Source organism: Atta cephalotes, assembly GCF_000143395.1.
Source record: "Atta cephalotes unplaced genomic scaffold scaffold00038, whole genome shotgun sequence".
Classification (NCBI taxonomy): Eukaryota; Metazoa; Arthropoda; class Insecta; order Hymenoptera; family Formicidae; genus Atta; species Atta cephalotes.
Window position 1 is genome coordinate 1,612,705 of NW_012130102.1, and position 25,675 is coordinate 1,638,379.

Consider the following 25,675-nt stretch of genomic DNA (forward strand, 5'->3'; position numbering starts at 1 on the left):
GTATAATTCTGGATTTCTAAAAAGAAGATATTAAAATAAATTTGAGAATGCAAATATATCAACCAAGAGAAACATTTTGTATTTTAACGATTTATAAATTTATAAATTTTAAAAAAGATTTTCGAAGCATTTCGAAATTTCAAAAATGTTTTATATCTGAATATTGGATAACCAATTTTTTAATTTTTGTATCTCTATTTTGTAATAAAAAAAACATTATCGATTAAATATAAATAAATAAAAATTAGATTGAAAATAAATTATAAAAATAAATTTAGTAAACAAACATACAAAATAAAGAATTGCAGTAAGAGATTATTGATAGTTGAAGACTACATTAAAATGGAAATTTTAAAGGATATATGTATGTAGATAGAGAATAAAAAAGAGACACGAGAAATGCTGAAAAGAAATAACAACCTGAGCTTTGATATTTTTGAGTTATGCGAATGGCATAGAAGTGTCGATAAAATCCGTGCCTCGGTATAAAAGCACATCTAGTGATCTCGTTATATTGCAGCAACAACGTCAACATACAGTGCATGGAGAAGAGTTGCCCTACGTACTGGGTGTCCCATTAGACAACAGCAAGTATAATTTACGAAGTCGATACGACATCAGAGAGTCGCTGTTTTCAGAAGCTATCATGAATTGGTGGTGCAGCTTTGCCTACATCGGGTGAGTTATTAAAAAAAAATGTTTATAGCAATTAATCTTATATATTTATTATGACTTATACATTTCGATACTTAGAAATATTAAGTTAGTTTTTAATTAAAAAAGATTTATAACTTTTTTGTAAGGTTCTCTCGGCCAAATAAATGTCAACATTTTAATTATGTTTATTAATTAATTTAAATTAATTTTTATTTTAATACAGTCTGCAATTATTAATTAAAGTTTAAAATTATAAATGTTAATGATGTAAATTAAAAAAAAATAATTTAATTTTTTTGAAATTCTGACAAATTGAAAATTTATTTTTCTTATGTGGTCCTAATTTTTAGAGATGTTTCAAATTTCATTCAATGTAGCAAATTATTATTGTAAATAAAGGTAAATAAAATGTAAATAAAATTTGTAAAATTTTCCAGGTAATAATAATAAGTTTAACAAAAAAAAAATTTGAAGTAGGGGAGACCGGGATCAGTTGACTATAAGGATAAGTAGAATCGAGGCTACATTAAAAATAAAACGAGAAATACGCGTAAACGTGTTTGAACACGCAGCAGCGACTGCCGCTAAATTTGCTGTAACATCTTGTTGCGAACACATCTATGATAAAAATTATGCCACAATTTAAAAAAATTCTACACAAGTAAATATTTTTATTTTTAAAGTTTTTGTTTTACAATCGTATATGATTATCTGAGATATTTGATTTCTACTTAGATAGTAAGTGTAGTTTTTACTAATAAAGTCCAACAGATTTTTTTGTTTATGTGTCTTTGTTATATATTGTTAATGTTTTAAAAAAGTGAACGGATGGGAATAATAAAGTAACCATAACATGAAACTGTATGATTTATTTAGTGACGACTCTTATAGTATTTATTCAAAATTTTATTTCTTTTTCTCTAAAGAGATTTATTTCAGTAGCAAATGCTATAAGTTTAGTTCCCTCATGTCCAATCTTGAAAACTAGGCTAGTTCGACATGTTTTTGCGCGAAATGAATAAATTTTGCAAAAAGAAGCATTGTTTTGCTCTGCGAAGCGAATGTTTATGTTTAAAATATATTTTTATAAAAGTTTTACCAATAATAGTCAAAGATGTAGCTTAAAATACATTAATCTTTATTTTAATAATCTTAGTCGAATTATCCCGAAGCTAGTTGAATCAAATGGAATGCATTAGAAAAATGCATTTTTTTCATATTATCAGTTTCCCCTTATTATTAAAATATTGTTAAGTAGTCAAACGTATGTAGTAATTAGTGTGTAGTGTAGAGTTTATTTTTTCGATAAGTCTCTTAATTTTGTAAAAATTCTGTAAAAATTTGAAACTGAAAAATGAGTCTATTAGTCTCGGTCTTCTCTATAATCTGGAAAACGATCACAGTGCGCATTAAAGTTAAATTAAAGTTGATATTTAAAGTTAACATATAAATGAAGGTAATCGCATAGAAACAATTGTATTTAATAACAAGTGCCGAACTATTGTTGTTGCGCGTTGACGCGAAAATCCGTAGTTCGTAAAGTTATACTTGGTAATACATGTATCTGAAAACGTGACTTTCAATTAACTAAACATTCAAGCGTTTAATTAAACCAGTAATATATTTTTCCGTTTTATGATTGAATTTTATAAGCATATCTCAATTAAAAAATAAACCATGTAAATAATTTACAGAACATTATATTAAAAGATAAATTAAAGGAATAAAATTTCAAAAAAATTCATAATGTTTATTTAAAAACAAATTAGTTAAAAAATAATTATAATTAATATTTTTTATTATTCAAGAAATATACGACACTTGTGGTGAAAAGTGTTATATTATTTACTTGGAGAATATGCGTATTCTACAAATAGATCAACGCTTTTGAAATTAATTTTTAAATATTAGTATTTAATATATGCTTTTTTTTATATGTACTTATATATTAATTACAAATACGATTTTAAGTATAACCAATTTCAATTCATTTTGACATATTGTTTTGTCTTATTTAAATAAAAGGTAGGTATTGTTCTAAACGTTGAATTATTTACTTCATTAATAGCTAAACAGAATAAAATGTTAGAGAAATAATATTAGAATGCAATTTTTGATTGCAACGTAATTTCATCATTGTAAATATGCAGAAATAAAAGTTTATGAATTCTGCTAGATAAATTTTTTATAAATTTTCACTAAATGACCAAATCTTTCATCTTTGTGTACATGAATATACATGCATTATACGTGCATTCGAATTTCGGTCTTGTATTGGCTCGGTGCAATTTGACGCTTGTTATGCTGATGCTCGATATTGTTGAATTAACGATCCAGGGAATCGGCCGTTTTAATTTGCGCGATGAAAGCAGATTATTCACAGTTCCGAATTATTTCGATATTTCGTTTTACTCGACAAAACATTCCGCTTTACTCAGTTAAACAAGCCCAATATCCTCGCGATATAAAGCCATACTTTGTTTAAATGGGAAAATACTGAATTTCTAGTTACGTTAAAAATTTATTTGCAATTGTGAAATATATTCCTAGAATTTTTAATTACGTTAAAAATTTTAAGTTAAGTATGCGCGAATTAGAATATTGAATCTGTTATACATTACAATTAATATATGTTATCAAATTATTGACATATTTTAACATTAGAAGCATCTTCGTTAAAATTTAAAAGAACAAAGTTGAATAAATTGAAATTCAAAAATATAATATTAAACATAATATCTATATTGCAAAGAATATACTGAATATGTTGAATTATATATAATTAATAATACAAACGTTTTTTATTAAAAGGATCAAATAAATTATTATATAAAAATAAAGATGATGGAAAACCAAACATTTTGTCAACATAAAGGACATAATTATTGAATAAAAAAATTCAAAATTCTATCTTTTACACAAAAATATAATATTAATCTAAAAAAATAGAAACGATAATATGATTAATTGATGCTTCTGATTAAAGCTTAAAATATCAATTAAAAATAGCATTTCAATTTTACACAGCTTTAACATTTGTACACATCATTTTGTTCCTTCCTCCATGACAATTTGTTTCTTACGGATACAATCTCGTAAAACTATATTTTGCATTACAACCACATCATTTTTTGTCAGACGCTTTGAACATATGGCTTGACTAGAACGTACATACCAATGTACAATGCATTACTACAGTGACAGAACTCAGAGAGAACTGGGTCAGTGCAATTAAGCAAACAAAGGTATTTAGATTTAGCGGTGAACGTTGCGCGCGTTTGTAAACGCCGCAGAGCTGATCGATATTTTATGCGTTACCGTATCTATCGTAAGTGCGCGTCTCTTTGCCATAATAAACGACGCGCAGCATCTGTCCCGCAGCACTGTCAGTGATAACGAATGACGGGGAAAAACGGTCTTTTTGTTCCACGTTGTGTGAACGTTGCCACGCGTGATCGATCGGATACATCGCGTTCATTCAACCCGTCATTAAAAAATCATTTTCCGGCATACTAAAACCGTCAATACGCGCGAACGAACTGTATCTTTAAAATTAATAGAGGTTCCAAAAAGTCGATGGACATCAAGTTATCCGCCGGATTACAATATTGCCGGATTCAATATTTTAAATACGAGAGCTTATTTTGGATTGTACCATTCAATAAAGAGATTTAAATTTCACATTTGTTAGCTTTAAATAACAAAACGTCCTTAATATGATAATTCTAAAAGAGCATTCTGGAAATTTTATAAAATGGAATTCTATAGAGAATCTAACGCAATATCTTTACAATAACAGAAAGAAAACAGTATCGAGTATCCCTATGGACTATTCTGGATTATCCGATATCTTTTTCTCCTACATCACTTCAATTTCCTGACGATATTAATCCCAAGCTGCCTTGTACGTCCTAACAAAAGATTATTGGGCGTTTCTACAGCTACATTAATCATTCGCGATTATTTATCAAAGAAATTATTCGAACCCACAGGAATCCGAACGTCGCGAAGCGATATCCCTACCTGACTAACGTGTTCAAGGAATGGGGTCAATATGATATCGAGTGGCCAGAATATGATCCTGTCAATCAAACATATTTCAATTTAAGTAAGTCAGCAAAAATTTCGCATCTCAAGTGCTTGGGCGAGTGCTAATAAAAAAAGTTTATATCGAGAGATTTGAAATTTATTTTTCCATGTCATTTTACTCTCTCCATTTATGCATCGTGTGATCGTATAATGATAAAACAAAATCTATTTTCCCAAGTTTGGTTCATGTCGAGAATTCTATTTTATGGCTTATTTAGCATATTACATAATATTCTCCCCTGCACGCAGCCATACCGCCTAACATAGGTGCGCATTATCGTTCGACGGAGATGCAGTTCTGGAATGAGGACTTACCCAATCTGCTCAGGCACCCGAATAAAGATATTTCGGGCCCGACACGACCGAGAGGACCGCGACCACAGATTCTTGACTTTGCCGATGGGATTGGCAAATATGCCAACAATACTGCCAACCGGAAGTACAAAAGCTACGATACTAGGTCAGTAATAAGATCAGCGAATTAATTTAACCCTTTGACGTATGAAATCGAATTGAATGTAACATAACTGTTAAGATAATGTCTCAATTTGGATTTTTAAGATAATCTAATAAGACAATATTTATATGAATCTACAGACAATTTGTAAAATTTACTTTTGGAAAACTTGAAGTAATAATTTTGAAGAGAAATTAACTTGAATTTAAGTAATTGGTTTGATTCTACACACACACATGTAGTTTTTAAGTACATATATGGAATTATTATTGTGCTTTTTATACCTTTATGAAGAGTTATATATGGGTGACTTATGCAAGACAGGTATACATCTTCGTCTAGCATCGCGGATTCTAGCACGGAGAAGACGCCATTTTCAACTTTGGTTACAACGGATGGAAGCGAGAGTTCGACAATAGAGCCGAGCACGTTAAGGACCTCGTCGGCTATGATGATGGTGATTGTTTTCTTCGTAGTGTTTATACTGATAAACTTCACTGCCTTTCTACTCATCTATTATAAGAAGCAGAATATGAAGGGAAAGGAGAAATCGTTGAAGAGACGAGGCAGCGAGAAGAAAAACGACTCTGTCAAGAGGTCGAAGACTGATAAACACGAGAACCATTACGGCCAGGTAGGCTACAAAAGCGATAGCAAGCCAGATTTGAACGATGTGATAAAGAACGATAAGGCATACGACAACAACTCCAACTTTGGACGTAGATCGAAACTATCAAGGCAGAATTCTAGCTCCACCATTGACACTCATATCAAGGTTAGAGAATGGATTCAGCAGGAGATTGTGCACAGGTCAGTGAAACTCTAAACTTTAAACTTTTTTTGCATGATTATAATTATAATCTTTGATGTTCTTTTTGTTTTAAAATTATGAATAACATTCTATTATAAGTAATGTATAAATATTAATACAAAAGCTTTTATTCTTTAGTTAAAATTGAATTAATTATAAATAATTATATACAGACAATTATTATAAAGATAGAAGTTTAATATTCTTTACTTACTTATAAATTGAAACTCTTTGTCCTTTTAAATTTTAAACTTTATCATTCATGAAACTACTTTATTATGTAATTAATTATTCGAGGATTTCTTTAAAAGATTTCTGCTGTCTAGAGAAAACTTATTCTTTAAAATTTCATGATCAAAAATGCCATTTGGAGAATTACACTTTCAAATGAAGTTTAATGTAATTTATGTGCTTTCGATGAAATAAATAACTTAAACTAATTTATACGTTCTATTAAATTATTCGCCATTTTAATACCATTCTACCATACACCATTCGATGCTCTTATAGGAATCAACGTTTTGAACTCAATTTGTATGTCTTTCCTAATTGCGAAGAGCTGAAGATACTCGTAGAACGCTTACCCTCGCAAATTCGTCGATCGCGGTAAGGGTTGTGCGACCCAGTAATCCAATTAGGTGTTCCGCTTGAAGAGTAGCTTTGAGACGTGGCCCGTATCACTCAAATCAGGAAATTCAGTACCCTTTCTCTCTTTCGCTCTCGAATATTTCGTTAGATGTATTGATTTGTGGAAAACGTTGGCAAGTGCTGCTCTACAAAGTTAATTGAAGTCGACTTACAGTCTCGACTTCGTCTCTCGTTTATTTAACAAGCAATATCTGGTTTGCAAATCACAATATTGTTTTTGTTTTTACAGTATTAAATTTTAAAAAATACTAACAGAAGAAAATACAATTTAGAGAAAGTATTATGTACAGACATACAAAATAAAAGAATTGTTATACCTAGAATCTGTAACATGTGTAAATTGCATATTAAATATTTCACGTTTTCATTTACAATTCTAATGTTAAATTCTCTTTTAAAAAAGAGAAAAATCCTTTCTGTTATTAAAGATAGACTTTTTATAATATTTTCGGAGTGCATCGTAACATTTATTATATACGTACATATCGCTTGTTGGTTCATGAAATCCAGCTGTAACATACGATGTAAAATCGTAAAATTATATCTGAAATATGTTTAGTGATAAAGTGTGCATTATAAAACATTGTATATGAAATAAACAAACGTAATGTATCATTAAGTAAATGTGTGTGGCAAAGTACCTTTTTGCTTGTCGGCATAACGTACAAGATTAAAAGTGATTAATTAGTTCCGGGACGTGCAACCGCTATTATTACTAGTTGTTACCAAAATTGCAAAATTAATGCGTACCTTTCATTTGCGAAATCGTAAAATGATATTTTTATAATCAATAATTCCCAATAATTAGACGCAATAACTTCTCATTATAACATTATCTAATAGTAACATTATCTAATGGTATTAATTTCGAATTTAGCGTAAAATTTACAGAAACATGTGTTGTTACACTAATTCGCATGATGATTGCTTCCTATAACTGAAACATCTATTGTTTATTATTTGAATATTCAAATGTGTTTTACATCAATATTATAATGCTGATCAAATAAATTTTTAAATATTTAACTTTCTATTGTAATTATGGCTAAATTCTTAAAGTAACGGTTGAATTCGTTACTACTGTAAAAATGTAACAATGTTAGCCACAGAAAAAAGTAACAGTAACGGTGTTAAAACACACTTCTCAATTCCGTTAATAAGATCGGAACAATTATACAATTTTTGAATAATTTATAATTATTCAAATATGTTAACAAAGACTTTCGTTATAAACAATAAGAGTCGTAACAAAGAATATGAACCTAGTGCTGGGTTTTTGCTTAATTATCTTTGATTTCAAAAATAACATATTTATATAACGTTTTCGGTCATCTATTTGGTCATCTTCAGTACACAACATAAATTGTTTGATATCAATAATTCAAACATTCGCAATTCGCCGCAATCCATTACAATTAAAATTCGTCGTATTCTCATATGTCGTCAATAATTCGTTAATTTTATTACATCGTCCGTAAATGCTCATTTTTAAATATGGAGGAAATTGGCACTTTTGCAACGACCATGATTATGTCGCAATGAGCATTTGATATAAGGAACGATAAGGAACGACGAAAATCAAGGAAAGAACGAGTTTTTAATCGTAGGACGACTAACGAATTATTAATGACATATGAGAATATACAATACGTATTGCGGCGAATTTTAATTGTACGGATTATGGCGAATGTTTAAATTATTATCAAGCAATTTTTGTTGTATGCTGAAAATGACCAGATATATGGTCGTTATATATTGTAAATATATTACGAGTATTTTTGAAATAAAGGATAATTAAGCAAAAACATCCAGCACTCATGTGCTCTTTGTTACGACTCTTAAACTTTATAATTCATAATAAAAGGTAAATTAATGTTGAAGAGTTTCTTACTTATATTTATTTTATTGGTTGTGTAAAAAAATGTTTTCAAAACACTTATGAAATCGATCGGAGTTTTATCTTTTAGTTTCTGTTTTGTTTGTATAGATGTTCGCCGAGGTTTTTACGTAAAACGCGGGAAACGTTACAGAAAGAGCATCAGGAGAAACTGACTAAGCAGCAGCAAGAAGAGAAGCAACGTTTAGAAGAAGAAGTGTTGAAGGAGAGGAAAGACGAACCGATTTACGATGAGAGCCCGGCGTTGGTTGTGCGCCCTGGAAAAAAGTCGAAATTGCCAAAAATTTCTGTGGCTATTGACGCAACACCAGCGACCAGAACGGAATCTATTCTGAATCAAGTACCGATTGAGTTAACAAAGAGTATCGAAATAGCTAATGAGCCAAGTCCACAGCAGCTGATGACTCCTGAAGTGGTCGTCATAGAGCATCATCATTCTAGGAGCGATCCTTTGCCGATGGAGAACGTTTTAAAGACAATGAAGCCGAATTTCTCCACTCCCAGGATCTACGAGTCGGATTCCGGAAGCGCGAGCAGTCTCTACGCCAAGATTAACCCTAAACTGAAGTCTCGTTTGCCTCGTCCTGGTCCGGGAACAAATACCGAAGTGTCCTTACCTGAACAATTAAAATATGAAGATCCTCACGACGAAGAGATCTGTATAAAAACTGGACCAGTCTTAACGACTTTTGGTACAAGCGACGTGAATGTCACGTGTCGGGAACCGACTATGGAAAGAGAATACATCAGTCCTGAGGAGGCTTTAAAGACGATAAAACGTCGAAATTATCCCAAAGTACTGCCAGATATCGAGAAGAGACGATCACTTCCGGCGCCTAGTAGTCTCTTTGTACCGAAACAGTACGCAAATTCGTTACAAGACTATAAGAATGATAATCGTGTGAATTTATTTTCGAATCTACCACCGTTACCACCTCCGAGAATATTTGGAGCCTCCAAAAGCTTAGAAAAAAACAGTTTCTTCGCAGAAGAAAACGAAAGTCAAATCGAAGGTGAGCCGATGACAACAAATCTGCATGTCGGTCCGTTACTAAAAAGATCAGACACCGGCAGAAATAACTCCGATCCTAACATTATCGATTCCTTGGAAGGAAATAGAAACGTCCAAGCTGGCGGAAGTGTGGATGCTATTTATGCTAACCCAAAGTGTCCGCTTCATGGGAGTCAATATCCCTTTTCATCGACCTCGCAGAGTGTCGATGGCGATCTCGGCAAGTCTTCCGGGCTTTTGGACGTGGGCAACCCAAATTGGTACAAACCGTGCGAATCGTCAGGCATAATGACATCGACCACATCGGAACCGCAAATCGTGATCAGCAAAGACGAGAGCGCCGTTGGCGCTGTGTTGCCCACGATAGAACCAAAGATTGTGATCACGCCAAGAGTAGTTAATCAATATCAAGTCAATCGACAACCAAGTCCAACTGCGCGTTTTGAGGATAAAATCGAGCACGAATTAAGGACGATTGATCCAGTGCGAAACGGAGGATCATCGGAAAGTTCAAATATTTCTGGTGGTTCGATGATTTCAAGAGAAATGGAAAAGAGGGAGCCGCGGATAATCATCACGGCACGAGAACCGAAGAATTGTGCCCCGGTGAGTAGTCTAAAACAACCGAAGATCATCATAAAGCCAACAACGACTCTACCGAGGAACAGGGATCAGAGGAATATACCGAAGGTGTCAGCCATACCGTCGCCAGAACAGCAGAATTGTCAGAACAGCGAGCGAGATAGGGCTTTGGAACAAAGGGAAAAGCCGTCCCTGAGGGAGAAGCCAAAGGTTACGAGGATTCCGTCGTTTTCACGCAAGAGGGAAGAGCCTGGTATTGAAAAGCCGTCGTACATAGAGAAGACAGAAATCGCGCCGAGAGTAGAGGCGCCGGCTAGTAAAATCACAAACGCGCCATCGACATTCGACGCCAAGTCAGGCATACCGATGCCAACGACAACGATGATGCCGAAGAGCGAGAAGACCTCCAGTACGGACTCGTCGTCCGCCAGCAACGGGAATTCCAGTAATTCGAATACCGGTACGATCAAACGGAAGCCAGCGAACAAGAAATAATTGGCGGGAGCCAATTCGAGAGCCACGTGTTATATCTCGTTCTATTTCGCAAACGCGTAGATGGAATGCAGATGGGTCTCTACCATTCCGACCAAGTGTCGATGCAGTCCTGTTGGCACCCAATCTCTTCCACGAAACATTCGCAAGTGTGTGTGTTTGCATATTTGCATGTAACGGTAACGAAATTAACCCAACAACTGTTCTCTTTACGTTTAAATTAATTTTAAATTGTTTTAAAAATTTTTTAAATCAATTCTTATTTATATTAAATCCATCAAGATTATTCTTTTTAGAATTAGTATTATTTATTACTATTCTATATATATAGAATATCTCGATGTTGTTAAATAACGTGTGTTAAACAACATTTTAGCAACGCTGGCACATTTTGTCCAAGTATAATTTTCTTTATTATCATTATTATATATTAGTTGTATCATATACTATTTTTCTATGACTAATTAGAATTATGCGACACAGACATATAGAAGATGAACGAAATAATTTGAACACTTATTGAACACTTGTACTATTTATTTTACTACTTGCTTTATTAATAAATAGGTAGCCCATCATTTATATTACATATTTTATCTTTGTTGGAATAGACGCAATGCTTGAATAGTTATAAATGGAATGTTGTACTATTCTTTTAATAGATCTTTCAATCTTTTAATTGCTTATATAAATGATATTGAAAAAGGAAATTTGCTTATCACCCTATTTTCTAAAATTGCCCTTTGTTTTTCAAAACTTCAACATCTTTCTTGGCCAATACAATTGTCTAATTTAAATATTATCGAATTATATTTACAGTTCTGAAATGAAAAGAGATTTCCTTTCAATATCTTTTAAGGAATTAGAGAATGTTTTATTAAAGGAATCACTATTTAAACATGTATGACTCTATTCTACAAGGATAGAATTTGTATTATTGATCTGTATTAATAGTCATTCAACTTCTTATTAATAAAACAAATAAATGGTTTATTTGCTAGATGTTCACATTATTTTGCTTATCTTCTATAATCCAATTGTACATCATGTAAATATAATAATGCCGTGAATGTTTAAGACTTTAAACAGCGTGACAATATTTTTAAGATTTGAATCACTGAAAGGTAAGGTACGTATATATAAGGTCCGTATGAAATATTAAAATTGCTTTCGAGCGTTGCCGATCGTTTGAATGATGAATTTTTAAATCAGTTAAACATGATCGAGTAGACATCGTGAGTTAGATGTTAATAATTTTCAAGGCATTCGCTCTTTTGTACGCCTATAACTTTATACGATGAAAAATAAATGTTTTTTCGTACTTTTTCAACAGAAAATTCGAAATGAGAATCTATCCTATCGATAATTTCTCGTGTCTTGCTCCCGTTTTCATGTATACTGCACCGTGTATCCTTTGGCGTTATATACGTTCCGCAAACTTTGTTATTAAGTGAAGCAGGTCTATAAGTCGCGCAGATGCAGGGAGGTACAGCACGACAAAGTGGTTGGCGAGTTCTCACTTATATTACCGGTGGATCGAATTGATTTTCAAAGTTCGCCCGATAATGGGATTCTCCTCGTCTCTAACCGTCGCCGCATGGAAAGGAAAAGGCCATTTTCATGTTAACCCTCCTACCCTTCTGCAATCAGTCTGTCTCTCTCTCTCTCTCTCTTACCTCTATCTCTTTCACCCTCCTTTTCTCGTGTTTTCGTTTCATCCCGTTTTACGTCATGCGATCCGTTCGAAAGCGTTCCCATGATCACAGTTCAAGAAGCAAAAAAAGGCGAATGTTTTTGATAGGACTTAGTGAATTTTGACAAAATTGAGTTTCTAAAATGTGACATTCAATGGCACGGCGACGATTAAAATATTTTTTTTCAATTAGTTAATATTCAAGATATTTCAAAATAGAAATAAATAAGAAAATAATTCTTGTAATTTTATTGTTGAGAAAAAGATCTATCTTTTAGATAGATTGAAATTTTCTCCATAAATTATTTAACTGAATTACATATTCGCTGATCTCATGGTTTATATGTATGAGCAAAGTTCATCAGTTTAGTATCAGTTTGCCGAACTGCAAGACACGAGTAATCTGACAGCGATAACTCGGTCATATTCTCGGAGTTGGAGTATATGCGTCGTTAAGTTAACGTTTAGATGCCGGGGACTCTCTACCTTATGCGACAGCGTGTAACCAGTAATCATCCACCGCACACGACGACTGAAGAAGGGCTTGTAGTCGCCATGACAGGTGCGTGGCACCGCGTGACCCATTGTCAGAATGATATACTATCAGAAGTAACGGAGGGAACAAAAGCTAGATTCTGTCTTCCAAGTCCCTCGAGGATAGATTTCCATTTCTATAGAATTACAATAATAGCGATGGTGAAATAGAGCAATCTTCGTTTTTTATCTTAAACCTTTGTCATCTGAATAACAAATTTAAATTCTGTAATATAAAAATTATTTTTATATTAATTTTCAGAAATACTCAATTAAAACATTAATTGTATCAGTAAACGGAATGTTGTTACTAAGCGTACTAAAGCAAACGTTAAAAAAAATCTTCAATCAGTACAATATTAAAAAATATCATTAAAGAACATTGTTAGATGTACAAGTATAAAAATAATGTTTTTTAAATAAATAAATTTAGATTTAATAATTAAACAGAATTTCTATTAAAGTTTAATAAAATAAAGTTATTTCAGTAAAATGTATTCAATAATAATCACGGTCTCTTATTATTTATAATTCAAAATAATTATTAAAAATAATGTTTGTAATAAGAATTATACAATAAATTAAAATTAGAATAATTCTCTCTCATAATGACTTAAACTGCATTTACAGTTATGTTACATAAGTTTGCAATCAGCCGGTCGATGAGAAGGGTAATTTCCGTATCGTGATTATCTGCGGCACGCGCATCTAATTATCACACGATAATCAACGATTAAGCACGGACCTACATGGCAACCTCATTATTATGCCTCGGACGGCGTCGGAGGTGCTGCGAATGCATAGATACATAATTTCGTCTTCTCCGTCTGAACCAATTAATAAATTTGCACCGGTTGCCTGCTCCCTAGACAAGGTTGGTCCGTCTATTTCCACTAGTGGCTATTGTTTGCAAGACAATGCCAGCTACTTGGCAGTTAGAATACATTGTATTGCTTGAGAGGTGACCACTGAATGTGAGATGTCAGATTAATTAGATTTTGAAATGAGTACATGTTCCTAAATAACTTCTCTTTAATTACCTACAATGCACGGGCAACTGGGAATAATTTATTTAAAAAATTATATTTTTAATAATTTTTAAGTAACTTTTTAAATAATTATTTTTTTACCACTTATGATTAATTACGGTCTACTTCTCTCGCGTGCTCGAGCTATCTTGATTAAGCCATGTTAATAGCTTTCTATTTAAAAATTGTTCAAGTCACGATGCTTTTTCAAATATGTTGTGTTATTTATGCATGCAAATTATCTTACTGTGGTTAAAAATAACATCACATATATTTCTGTAAAACGACCTCTTGTTCAGTCTCAAGCTGGGTGGAAAATAAACGACAATGGTACATTCAGTGGAAATGACAGTAATCGAAGAGACCGCAATTGTGCGTCCCTTGTTGTAGAAGTTTCCATTGGCGAGATTTGTAATCTCTATTGGGTCCGAGGATTTCAATTCCAAGGATTTTAAAAGCACAGTCCAAGAACAATAACTGTACAATTTAAAAAGATTAAAGAATCTCAGGATCCAAGAAATCCCTACGAAATAAATAAAAATTCTACAGTTAAAAAGCTCCAGGTTTCACAGACTCAAAGATCTAAGATTGCAAAGGTAGAAAAGGAACATTCAAACGTCCGAAGAGACGGTCGAGAAAATTCTTGAACGAGACACAAATGGAAGACAAATATTTATATATTTTATTTATCTTTAAATGGAAGCTTAATCTCACCTTGAAATAACTCTGATCCATAAGGAAACAATTCGAATGCCTATGATACGCCACGTCTAATAGCTCAATTGTTATCAAGTTTTTTTTATCAAATGGTTTCCCTTTTTCTCATTAAATGCATCTTCTCTTTTTTCACAAATTAAAAGAGTCAGGTCTCTCTCTTAAAAATCAATACAAAAAGATCAAGAAGATTTTGAAAAATTATCCAATATTTAATAGGTTTTTAATTCTTCATAATTTGATGAATTTTACTTATTTCCAAGTTTAAAAATTGAAATATTTGAATAGTAAAATTTTTAATAAATCGATTGTTTAGCAAATTTTAAAGAATTTTCATCAAATTATATATTGCGACTGAAAAGATGATGCTTTCCAGCTTGACTAACAAGGTACCAATACAGACTCAATAATTCTTTATTAAGAAAGTTTCAAAGGATAACTTCATTAATGTTTGTACCTGTTCGACAGACGCCAGAGGCGATCGAAGTTGAAAATTGTCCATCGTCGCGGCGACACTCGATAGCAACTTGCAGCAACCCAAATCCAATAAAAGAGTACATGCTCTACAATGTCGTTACGAGAGATCAATTTTTATCATTTGACAGATCAAGTTTTGGCATTATACGCGAAATAAAGTTGTCAATGCACGTTAACAGCTGTTCGTAAATAAATCTCAAGTCTCCAGAAATATCAAAATTTCTGAAACTCTTGTACTTTCTAAAACATGGACTTTATTATATTTGTGGAACATTACATCTATTAATCTTTCTGATACCTTTAAATTACTTAATTTATAAATCAGATCTCTTATTCCTCGAATTCTTCAATTTGAATAATTAATTAGCAATTAATTAGCAATTTTTGCGTAGTGAAATAATATTTATGATCGAGAAAAAACAAAACTAAGTAAATTTACTAAACAAAGCTTTTTCTTAAATATTCGAAATCGTTGTTTCTCATTGGGCAGTCTTTGTGGATCCTCATTTCCATCTACGAAGTAAATTGAATCTTCTCGTCTGCACTTCTTTTCATCCTATTTTCACTTTGGCAGAGATGGGAAAGGCAGCGTGAGAAGTGCAATTCGACGTCACCGTTTGTTGCGAGACGTGAATGTGATTTTGCTTCTGCGTTCGCGTCTCGTTAGAGTGAAAATCTTTCGACATCGGTCGCACCGAATTATACCCAAAGATCCTTTACAGCGTGCTTGATGGCGACGTGTGACGATAAAGTTGATTGCTCGGCTACTCAACATGTAAATTGTGCATTAGCATCCTCGATCTTCATATATTTCGCTCCAAAAGTGACTTTCAGAAACGCACATATCGATACTCGTCATCCCTTTTATAATAATCGATTAAAATGGTATAATAATAAAAATTATATGTATTAGATATTATAACATAAATATAAACGATTTAAAATAATTTATTATCTTTTCATATAATGGAAGAATTAACTCTTCGGTGCCTTTTTGTCATGTATCCAGCACATGCGTATTGTGTAAAAATTTAAAATAAAAATAAAATATTGTATAGAAAATAAAATATTACTTGTATAAAAATGAACACAACAAAATGTGTTTTGTATGTTTTTCAATTAAAATGCTAGACATTAAGAAATATAACAGTAATAAGCAGCAGTACGTATTATTAATAAAGAAGTTATAGCATATAAAGTGAAATTAAGAAACCTTATAATAAAAGTGACATCTAAGGATTAAATTTTTTATATCATATCTTAAATTTAAATGCAATTATGAATTAATAGGATTAGAAATCATGCAATCTTGGAAAATTTAAAGGATTTTGGAACCTCAAAACATCTTTGAGGTATAGCTCTTTTGCATGCCAAGAACAGCGTCCTGGTTTAAACTATTGAAGGATCACTTATCGTAGGCCTCGCAAGCTCCCATTATTCACTGCGATCCGATTACGTGAGCTTTAGAGTTTCTCGTAGCGTATTCTGGATGTTCTCGTTAAGAACATCGACTGAGCTACGGTTTCCGGTTAACCGACCTCTTCAGACACGACTTCAATGTCGTCGCGTCGAGCCTTGTCTCGTCGAGCAAATTGAATTTCGTTCTCAGTCATTTCCGCTGCTGAAACCTTCCGGGTGAGAGGCTGTCCACCCTTCGGTTCACAAAGAGCATGGTTTGGTCCAATGGTAGAGACATGGTGAGTCGTTTTCTTTCATGCACTCTTAGACGACATCAGCAACGTCTGCATTCTATCTTCTGGATGCCCAACAGGGCGATTCATCTTCCGAAGGATTAGAACGGGTTGAACGCGTTTAGAATGGATTGGATCCTTAGAACTCAAGGTTCTTTCAGATTCTTGGAAATCTCTTTGGATTTTCTTTCGAGTATTTTCCCGTTTTCTTGATAATCAAATTTTTGGATCGAAACTTTGAGGACCATTAAAAAGTTTCTTTAGAATGTTTTTACTTTCTTTGAGACTATTCCTTTTACCTTAATGGCTCCCTGACATTTCAAAAGTATAATATCTTTGTATTTATTTAAAAAGTAATCGGGGAAAATAATTAATTTATTACAAATATATTTTTCAACGGCGACAGTGATATCCGAAAGTCTTTATCCTTTCAAGAGTTTTGTGGTGGAATAAATTTCATTCACGCGCCAAAGAACTCGAGGACTCGGCCGTTAACGAAATTAGTAGTCCCACCGGGAAACTTTTTCTACCGATCCCTCTGTATGTTGAAAAAGTTTCAAGCTCCCGCATGCTGCCAGCAGGATGGAATCCTCTGATATATCTCGTCGAATTTCGACTATGCGAGATCACAATAGAGCCCTGAAAAAGGAGCAGTGGAACACGAGTATATCACTCAGCTTGCTCCGTTTACTCCGTTTCAGTTGAATTACTCTAAACGCGTAACACTTTGAGCGTGACGAATATAAGTGTTAAATTCGGTAAGGAGAGAATGTTCTCGTTTGGCCTGCCTGCGAAAATGAGAGAATTCTGCATATAAACATTCACATATATTGTATAATATTTCGCTACACCATAAAAAGATTTTAATCTAAAATGATGTGTGCCAGAATTTTAATAACAATTTATGATTTTTGGATTTCTGATATTTTACTGTATGCTTGTGCAATGGTCATGTTTCGCAAAATTTCGTTGGAATTCGATGATTAATTTGTATCTGAGTATATTGGAAAAAACCATCACATACCGCATAAAAAGTTCGTTTGCACATAAAAAATATTATAATTTTGTGGAAAGCTTTATTATTTCTAGAATATAAAATTATTACAACATAGATCGCGCTATATATTAGACAATTACAGCGTTGAATTTTAAAAAATATAAATGTAAAAATAATTAATAACTTATATTATTAAATTAAAAAGTCTATAATAGACATATGCTTTACATGAGATTATTGAATCATCGAATTAAATTGTTTTATACGATTGCATTTTAAATTTAATTGTCGAATTCTAAATCTCGAAAGATTTTTAATATTTACAGATTTAAAAGATATCCAAAATAAAAAAATCTTAAAATATTGTTATAAATGGTATCATTTTTATATTGCAAAATTGAACTTTGCCTGTATATTTCTGCTTGATATTTAAATTTTTATATCATTTTTTCAAAATTATACAATTTTTTTGTCATGTAATAATTTAGATTTTATGAAACTTTTCTAACTCGACACTTCGAATTATCTTATTGTTTTGTGACTGTAAATTTTCACAGCCATCAGCGTCATGTTATGAATATCGAATCGTACACACACAGCGTCAACGCATCAAACCACAATATTGTAGACATCCGAAATTACAATGTCAACGTTCATAAACAACATTGTCCGCTGCAGATACACCTGAGCCTCTATGTGTCAAAAAAGTTTTTCGCTACTTGAACATTCAACTGTCGTTTAATCCGATGCAATATTTTTTAATAAACAATACTCTTTTTGGGATAATTGAATATTTTCGTACATAATAAAAAAAATAATATATATATATATATATATGATATATTTAAAGAAATTTTTCCCTTTTGTGAAAACGTGTGAAACATGATTATATACTTTTACGAATTTTCTGTAAGAAAAACCTATATTTTACCTATGTATATTTTTAAGTTTTACAAATTTATTTTATGTCTCTATCGAGGTCTCTATTTATTTTATTTATGTGTTTGTGTGTTTGTGATACATAAAAAGCAAAATTAATAAAAACATATTAATTTGTTCTAAAGATGTAAAATAATGACGAAGGTGCTTCTAAGGAAACTTGTTTTCTGCAAATACGATAATGATCTGAAATAAAAAAATCTTAATTTAATTTTATTTATTAATAGTATAAGTAGATAATCGACTTTTACGGAAAAATTGAAAATTGATAAAATGACATCGATTTAAAGTTAATATTGCGTATTTCGTAAAAAAAGTCAGTTTTTATTGCCGCGGAAAAGACATTTTAAAAATTCGAATATAAAATTTTTATCACTTAGATGGACATACACTAAAAATATACGCCAAAGTAGAAGACATTTGGTCCAATAATTTTGGAGATATCGTGTTCATAGATGTTTTGAAAACAGATAAACGCTTCGAGGTAAACGCTTTAAAATATCGAATATTAATAGATATTTTTTAATAATTTTTATTATACACGTTGTCGTAGAATAAAAATACGAAATTTGAAATCAATATTTTGTATTTATGTAATTATATTGTATGTAAAAAATTTAGACAAAAACAGTCTTTTCACTAAAAAGGATCTTTTGACGATAAAACAACGAGAGAGATTGTAAGTTTTTATTCATATCTAAAATTCATAATTACTTAATGAATCGAGTCAAAAGAAAATCAAAATTATCTTATTTTGACATCATAAAAATCATCAAAATGATATAATTTTTGATTAGTCATTTTGATTTTATGTTGACTTTAGTATGTTTAGTAGATATAGATATTTATAAATATATTATGTTACATTATAGAGTATTCTTTTAATATAATATATATAAGAATGTGTATAATACAAATATAAAAATTGTATATATTTGTTGAATATAAGAAAATTTTGTATTTTATATATATATATATATATATATATATGGAATGCAATATATTATACTATTTTCATTTATGCAACACTTTAAAACTTTTCGCAACGATCTCGTTGGACTCTTATGCGGCCTCTTTTTGCTCGAATACACCGGCTCGCTATTCACGCATAAGATTAATTAGCTTCAAGATCTCGACCAGAAGACGATGTGGAATACGGTGGCAGTGTAATCGAGCAATCCAATTAGCGGTCTTGGGTGTAAAGCTCGAAAGCTCTCGAGCTCTTGTGGTTGATGCGAGTTTATTCGGCGCGTTTGGACTCGCACGTCCTTCGAGAGGACATCGATCTACCGGGTTTCTACCTTGTGAGAAGCGATACGTTTCTCGACAAGTCCCTAGACGGCCCTAAAGTCACTGCAAAAGGGTCTATCCGTTGGCAGAACTGAATCGATAACCGACTGTCCTTTTCTTCGCGCGTCCCCACGAGTCTGCGCGGCGCGTTTCGACGATGCTTGAGCTTTCCAGACATTCCAGCTTGCGAGGCCGGATTACGCTTTATGACGCTTCAATTTTCCAATTTTGAAAGAATTTCTTTAGAACGTATTTATATTTTAATTTATCTGATATTCGTTATAGGATCATCAAGTTCTAATTCATTGATTATAAAGAGATTCAAGTTTTAACACAGATAAATATTATAGTTATAAAGTAGTTTGCTCTTCTTCATTATATTTTATGCAGCTTTTTGTACAAGTTAGATTACATTTATCTACAAAATAAAAAATGAATGTTAGAAGTTAATGTAAAGAATTAATAATAATATTAATAAACAATTTTTAAAAAATTGTAAAAGGATAGTGATTCTGAAAGTTTTTCTGAACACATTTTTCCAGTTAAACTTCTTCCTCTTACAATTAGATTCATACCGGTTAAAGAATAACTAATAAGAGAATAATCCGTATACTTTTACTTTTCTTGTATCTTCTTTAAAAGTTGCAACTTTTTTTAAGTAGAGCTTTTCAAGAAGACTAATTATGAATTTTTTAAATAGTTCAAGGGAAGAAAATGTTAAATGAAGAAAGTATGAAATAATATTAATGTTGTAACAAACCTGATCCTATTTTAAGGAACAAAGTAAAGTAAAGTTTAAGCGAGCCTGGCTGTAGTCACGGTGTAGTCATGGTTCTGGTTTCACAAAAGGAACCCTCTGCCGGGTTAGCGGGTTTCACAGCATCCAACCCCGAAGTGTAATCCGTGGAATCGACCGTGGCGCGCTCGGCAGACGAGAATGGAGGCTCTGGCGTCGCGTTGCGCGAGAGCTTGCGGAGCTCTCCATTCCGGTGCCGTAGTCCGTCTCGCGAACCTCGCGGCGACGTTACATACGTCGCGTCGCGTCGTGCCGGTTACCGTGCCGTCCGAGGGTGGCCCCGCGTCGTCGCAGCGTCCTGTAGGGGTGTCAACGACGACGTTCGCAATAATCCGGGCGTCGCGTCGTGGCGCCGCGTTCACCGTGCGATTTGCGATTGCGAGCGGAATGCGCGCGGAAGCGTCGTCGAATGTTGCTCCTGCGAAGGTTGAAACGTCCCCTCGGACTCACTTCCGGTAAACGCAGACCGGAAGATGCAGGTTCGCGCTATTCGAATATCCGGCATTGACGTTGATCGAAGTGTGATACAGTGTCGAAGATATCGATAAGATACGGAAAAAAGTTTTCCCAATTCGATCAAGTTGAAAAATGTCGTGTTGAAACGGCGGAAAGAATCGCAAAAGCTGTATTCGAGGCGAGGGAAAAATATTTAAAAATTACAGACTGTGTGAAATATATAATTAATACACTAATTAATTTAATTGTTGATAGACATCAAAAATTGATTTTAAAAAGTCAAGAATATCAACGAAAAGTTTAAATACTTGATGTTTCTACTGATATATATATATATACATATATATATATATATATATATATATATATATATATACTGTTCGTACTGTGATTAACGAAACGCAATACAGTAATATATCAGCGATATCGGATCGCTATTACATTGTTTGCCCTGCCCATGAATAAGGGGAACAGATTAACTGGCGAAGAAGATGAAATGTTAGGATAAAGAAGATTCATCGCGTCGTAAACTTGTGCAGTGTACAGTTCGGAGATTAATCAAGTTCACGTGTTAATTTAACTCAACTTTCGGCTATCGTCTTACACGTTGTCAATCATTCATGTAAAAGGAGTGAATCTGCATTTGTGTGTTTGTGCATTTGTAGTGCATTTGTTGGAAAAATGTGTCAAATTTGTGCGTCAAGTCTTTTCTCTTTTGATTCCATCAATTTCAAGGAGTCCTTATTTCTAAATGGTGAGTTTTAATAATAATTATCTTTTTACTTCAATTTTTTTTTATACATTCGTAGCTTTTATAACATATTTTCTCTATAATCAGAAAATCGCAACATTTTCGAAATACATATTTAATTATCTTCTTAGGACATTATTAATATTTAAATTTAATTCAGTATAATATAACGAGAAAAACATAACGTTAATTGATATGTATATCAAGTAAAAATAAGAATCATCATGATTAAAAATCATTAAAAAAGGTAAATAATCATATATATTTTATTTCAGATTATATAATCAAATGTAACGTTTATTAATATTTTTGTTAACAAATTTCTTAACCGAATTAAAATATATATTTTAGCGCATGATTTTAATTATTTATTCATATAAAAGAGTATTTTTCCTTTTAAGGAATTGAAGCTATCTAATATGTTTCACTTGTGTTGTATGAATATATAAATAACCTTAATCGAAGGCATATTAATAGTATCCCATGTTATACGTGAAATATTAATGTACATTTATAAACAGTTTCGAAGAGGAACCAGTACCTCTAATAAATATTTAAATAATTTTAATATTTAAACTGTTAAATCACACGTTGCAAACATCGTTTCATGCTCATTTTTCATGAATTCAATCATAATAAAAAATACTGTCCATTTGTTGGACAATGGAAACGTTCAATAAGTTAAAATTAACGAGGGAAGATTTGCGCGGTTCTGTGTTGAATTGGCAGCGCGGCGGGGGTTAAACGGGACCTCATCGTTTCGATCTTCCACATCGCGCGGAAACATGGCGGGCGTTCTCGCTCAACAGTGAAATTCCTGTTTTTCCAACGGTAAACTCGCCGCGGGGGTTTCCGCGTTTAAATATTCCCGAAGTATGCAAATGCTGTAAATTCGCTGGAAAATATACTCGGAGAGCTCGAACGTAGTCGAGCTATCGAATCGTTATAGATATCGCGTTGCACGCACGCACGCGAAAATGTATTAACTCTGTGGCCCGCCGATAATTTGCATAAACGGCCGACGGAATTTACGTGCGGCCGCCATGTCGCGATCCACCCGCGCGCGCCGACTTCAAAGCGGATTACAAGTTTCTGACGATTTACGTGCTCATTATGCCTTTGTGAGCTCTCGTGGTTAGTGCCGAAGCGCATTGCAAGAAGTTTCAGACACTTCTGGAATAAACTCTCCAACGCGATATATCTTTGGCTTCGGCGGTTACACGAAGCACGTAATGTTGTTCAACCCTTAAGCGCGTAGCTTAGCATATATACAATCTTTCAAGCACATAAACATAATTACGTATCTGCAGGCTTGCAATTACATTTTCAAAGATAATTAACTGGGAGGTAGTCACTTGGTTTTTTTTTTATTTAATTCTTTTACATAAAACATCACTTGAATGTTTTTAATTAAAATCACATATTATTAACAACACATTGCATATTATTGATGTTTTCCGATTTATTAATAATTGAGGACGTTGGAGATATGAATTTAATATTTCAATCGCAATTAAAAAAAAAAATGTAGAAACCAAACAAATATTAAATGAAATAAACATGTTAAATAGCTTATTATAATTGTATTTCTAAGAAATAAAGAGTTTAGTTAATATAACGCTATTTTATTATAGGTTTTCAATGAAATTACATATTTAAGAATTGATAGTTCAGTATTATTAAAAAGAAAGAAAATACATATTAAACAAATTCATGTTTTTATCTACTGATGTAAAAATATTCCGAATGGCTTCTTGGGTTAAAGATAATTTCGATGACGTATGTTGACGATTGATGTTTTACTTAACATTCATGTTTTTTTTTGCGCTTATTGTAACATTTTGAATAAGTTCGAATCATAAGAACCTACCGCAGAAAAATGTTTGCGGTTCTATAAACAAGACGATATTGTTCTCGAATGGAACAAGTCTTCGAAGAGGACCCCGCGTTCAATCTCATATTCCGTATTTTCTTTCGAAAATACGCCTCTTGTATTCGTACCGTATTGGAAAAATAATCCCTCCGCCCCGACCTGGCATCGGTGCGAAGAGCCCGGAATGCAAATGTGTTCTATTGATAAATGCAGGCAGGTAACAAACACACGACGCATACCCGCGCGATTTCGATTGAATGAAATTTGTTCTGCTTACGTACATAAGACGCCTGATTTATCTTTCCCGACGCAATGGCGAAACGCGGATTACGTGCCTCGCATGTGTACACTTCGTGTTCTCCCTCTTCAAGAAATATATGGCGAGATTCGACGGACGAAGTAATGCGCAATCGCTTCTGCTATCATCGCGTGAAATCATTTATCAACATCATAATATTCATAGCATAATGTATGAAAATGGCAGCGCAACATAAGATTATTAATGAAAGTACAAAGCTGAGCATGTACGGGTTTTAATTAACGATATAAATAAGTGCAGGTAATTACTTACGGAGAAAAAAATGATTTTGCTCAAGCATTTAAAAATTTAGCTACCTCTCTAGATACAAATCTGAAAATAATTTCGTTGAACGAACGATTAAAATAATTCGTAGAAATCTCAAGTTTGAGGAACGTGCTGCAAAAAGTTTTGACATTCTAGCAACCAGTTTGAGCTATATAATTATTTTCGGATCTACATACATCAGCTAAAGTTTTAAATACTTTTGATAATGAAAATTGTCCTTTCCGTAAACATACGTATATAATAATAATAATAATAATAATAATAATAATAACAAAATTCATTAAGAATAACTATAAGTTTATATTAACCTTTCATTTCTACATGATTTATAGAATTATTGCATGTACTTATAGAATGTCTAACATTCCAACCCTCTTTCTTTCTTACATACAGATTAACTATCCTTAACTAAAACTAAGGAAAATTCCTGGACTTTCACCGCACGTAGCTGTTCGTAAGATTACTTCAGGTAGTTGGAAACTTATTTCATGCTGTAAATGGTCTCGCTCATGCACACGGAGTATGTCCGCATAGTAAGTCTTCGGCTATGCGATATCCGAGATTGAGAGGCTGATTCACGCCACGGGTAGTGAATAGGGCATTCGCTCGATGGCAAGACGAAAGCCGCAAGTTTTGATGAAATGCATTCTGCGCGCTGCAGTGACTATGTAAGAAGGCTTTCGGTAGGCGTGCGTAAGTAACGCGTTTCTAGTTAGACGTGCGCGCGTACACGAGGCACGAGAGATTGAGACAGCGCGAACAGGAGAATTCATCCCTTCGGCTTCGTCGGGTTCCTCTTCTTGGGGTGGCTCTACTTCGACTTCATCTCGACTTGTCCCCGTTTCGCGCCATAATCAGAGTTCAGCCAACTTCGCTCTTTCTTCGCTTCTGCCGCAGTCCCCTTCAACTCTAGACGTATTACTCTTTCTTTCCCTCTTTTCTTAAAGTTTCTTTCCAGCGTGAATGGAATCCTGTCGGTTCAAAAATCAAAGATTCTAAAAACCAAGATTCTAAAATTGAAATATAAGGGGTTTTTTTTATAGGGAACGTAACGATCCATGAATTGAAAATTTCATGAAATTACAACAATGCGATGAAGAATTCAAATAATTGTAGTTGAGATATTTCCAGATAAAGAGGACGTTGATAAGTAAACGTAAATAATATTAAATTAGTAAATGTTAAGAAATTGCTTAAATATTTTG

At 32.8% G+C, this 25,675-nt stretch overlaps 1 protein-coding gene across 1 annotated transcript in view; it reads left to right on the forward strand.

Moving 5' to 3' along the window:
* Window positions 1–10,648, forward strand: part of LOC105621911 — a 55,261-nt gene extending 44,613 nt beyond the window's left edge. The window contains exons 9-13 of the mRNA XM_012203348.1: window positions 521–678; window positions 4,650–4,765; window positions 4,996–5,206; window positions 5,528–6,013; window positions 8,650–10,648. Of these exons, the coding sequence (XP_012058738.1) occupies window positions 521–678; window positions 4,650–4,765; window positions 4,996–5,206; window positions 5,528–6,013; window positions 8,650–10,648 (2,970 nt within the window). The remainder of the gene's footprint in view (window positions 1–520; window positions 679–4,649; window positions 4,766–4,995; window positions 5,207–5,527; window positions 6,014–8,649) is intronic.
* Window positions 10,649–25,675: the final 15,027 nt, after the last annotated feature.